This window comes from Phalaenopsis equestris, unplaced genomic scaffold (assembly GCF_001263595.1).
Source record: "Phalaenopsis equestris unplaced genomic scaffold, ASM126359v1 Scaffold000246, whole genome shotgun sequence".
Lineage (NCBI taxonomy): Eukaryota > Viridiplantae > Streptophyta > Magnoliopsida > Asparagales > Orchidaceae > Phalaenopsis > Phalaenopsis equestris.
The window spans coordinates 455330-457876 of NW_018164688.1; the positions used below are offsets into that span (position 1 = coordinate 455330).

At 37.0% G+C, this 2547-nt stretch overlaps 1 protein-coding gene across 1 annotated transcript in view; it reads right to left on the minus strand.

Moving 5' to 3' along the window:
* Positions 1–6: 6 nt before the first annotated feature.
* The window catches only part of LOC110024105 (adenine nucleotide transporter BT1, chloroplastic/mitochondrial), a 4034-nt gene continuing 1493 nt past the window's right edge, over positions 7–2547 (minus strand). Inside the window, exons 2-3 of the mRNA XM_020723865.1 lie at positions 610–771; positions 7–517 (exon numbers count right to left, since the gene is read on the minus strand). Of these exons, the coding sequence (XP_020579524.1) occupies positions 47–517; positions 610–771 (633 nt within the window). The 3' untranslated portion in view covers positions 7–46. The remainder of the gene's footprint in view (positions 518–609; positions 772–2547) is intronic.

Below are 2547 nucleotides of genomic sequence, written 5' to 3' on the forward strand. Positions count from 1 at the left end.
AAATAAAAAAAAGGTCAGTTAAAAAAATTTAAAACTCTGTCGTACCTCAATCATCTCCCTTGTCAATCAAAATCTTCTTGCACGCCTCATAGCACATAAAAGAGATGCCTGCAGCCGGAACCAGCTTCATGCAACTAGGCCCCAAGCCTTTATAAAGACCCCCAATTCCTTCCTTCTCCAGTATGCTAAGAATGGCGTGGAGCACGTTCCTGTAGACTTCCCTTCCATTCACTGCTCCCACCTGCATGTGCTTACGCGCAACCTCTAAAGGGAAAGTAGCAGTGCTAGAAATAGCACCAGCCGCAGACCCAATTAGAAGAGTTGGGATATTGCCAATATCCTCCCTATCAAAGGTTTTCCTGTAAGCCTGCTTCAACGACTCGTAGGCAAAATAATTGGTGGCGGCGTATGGAACCACACCGATCAGACTCGGAGTGAGGCCGCGATAGAGCTCCGTCGGCCCTTCTTCACGCAAGATTTTAACAAAGGCGTGGAAGAGATTGTCATATGCATCTCTCTGCAAGTAATGTGGGGGCTTACAATGAGCTGTTTGCTTATGACAGAATAAATTTAAAATTGATGTGAGATGAGTAATAATGATAATAATACCTCTATGGTAAGCCTGGTCTTTAGTAGTTCAAGAGGATACGTGAGGAGGGTGGAACTGACTCCAGCGCATGCTCCTGCGATGAGGGAGACTGGGATGGGAGTCTTGGGTGGCTCCCCGGAGTTGGGTGTTAGAGCCTTTTTTACTGTATCATAGGCGAATAACTGCAAGGAGGGTGCAGCATTCATGAATATAGTGTGTGTGGAGTAGACAGTTGACAAATTTCTATACAAGAAGATTTACATACATACTGCTATTTTCCTATGTATTTACATATCTAACACCTAAACTTCAATTTTTAGGAATACGACACCTTAAATATGTATGAAAATGTGTATTTCATTTTTTTTAAAGTTAAAATTGTGGAATGTTCGATGTGATATGAAAATTTTGGGTGGTATATGTAAACAATAAATTTTAGGTGTTAGATATGTAAATATATAGGAATTGAGTGCTATGCATGTAAATGCCCCTAGAAAAAGGCGGTAACAATATTGTGCTAGTAGATAAGGGAAGGAAAATGAAAGCATTAATCCATTACAGGAAACCAAAAAATTTAAAGAAAGTGTTAAGTTAAATGGAAATCAAGGTTAAAAATTTTCAAGTGGAGTTTATATTTCTATTGATTTGGAGCCTAACGCAGATCATTCAAACGTTAACCTACCAGAATAATTTTGACGAGTAAATTATTACTAAATATAGATAGCTATTTGCTGGTCTAGGGTAAATGAAATTTTTTGTTTCCATATTCATCAACAGTTGGGTAAACTCCATAGAGGCCATGGCTTCCCTCTTTTCAACGACTAGCTCTCTTAAGAAAATTTTGTATCCTAAAGTAGCACCTAAAGTTGACCACAGTAACAAAAAACATTCATTCCATCCTCTACTTAGGAATCATAGGGTGCTTGGTAACCATTTGTCTGAGATGAAAACTTTAGTGAATTCGGACACTTGCCAGCATGTCCTCATCAACTATAAATGTGAGAGCTCATCGTAATCCTCCTTATGAGGTTTTACACATGAAGAGTTCCTAGATATGTCTCCATTGTCATCACCTCAGTGACGGTGGCTATATGGTTAATCTTATGATCAAAATTGTAATGATGTGTAAAACGATGTCATTGCAAGAGTCAAAGTAGATGCATTTGCGATGAAAATATATCAACTTGAACTTTGTCTTGGATTTATCAAAGATTATACGAGGAAATATTCCAATTATAATGACATCACAAGTTCTCCAAGATGTTAAAGTACATTTTATGTTCCAAAACAATCAATTTTTTTTCTTAAGCATATTTATCTGTTAAGAAAATCACAAAGCATTGTGGCTTGCCCAAATCAATCATGCCAATTCCTGATGCAAAATTTGTCAGCTACTTTTGGAGGACAAAACGAGAACTTTGGGTTACAACTATAGATATTCGTCTCTTTTCAATCTCCAGGCCAACGTTCAAATATAACTTGATTATCAGAATTTAGGTGACATCTTTTTATAACTAGGTTGGGGCAATAATTAATGATTCTTTTCATAGTCTCTTAGTACTCTAATACAATGGATATCTATTTATCTTTAATGAATAATAAGGACAATTATTATCTTAGTATTTTATCATGTATTGAAATGTGATTGCACATGAAATTCATTATTAATGCCCACAACAATTTGATGTCTTTTAATTAATTTGGTTTCACCAATTAATATTTATTTATCAATGGTAATTGATTCTTTCTCCCTCCTAAGCTCCTCAATTAGTAACTCTCGCGCGCAGAATCCTGCGCAGAGATCAAACGAAACCCTAATGCCGAGATAAGATTCCTTTCCCCTTTCCCTCTTTTCACTCTCTCTCTCTCTCTGTCTCTCTCTCTCTCTCTATCTCTCTGTCTCTCTATCTCTCTATCTCTCTATCTCTCTATCTCTCTATCTATCTATCTCTATCTAT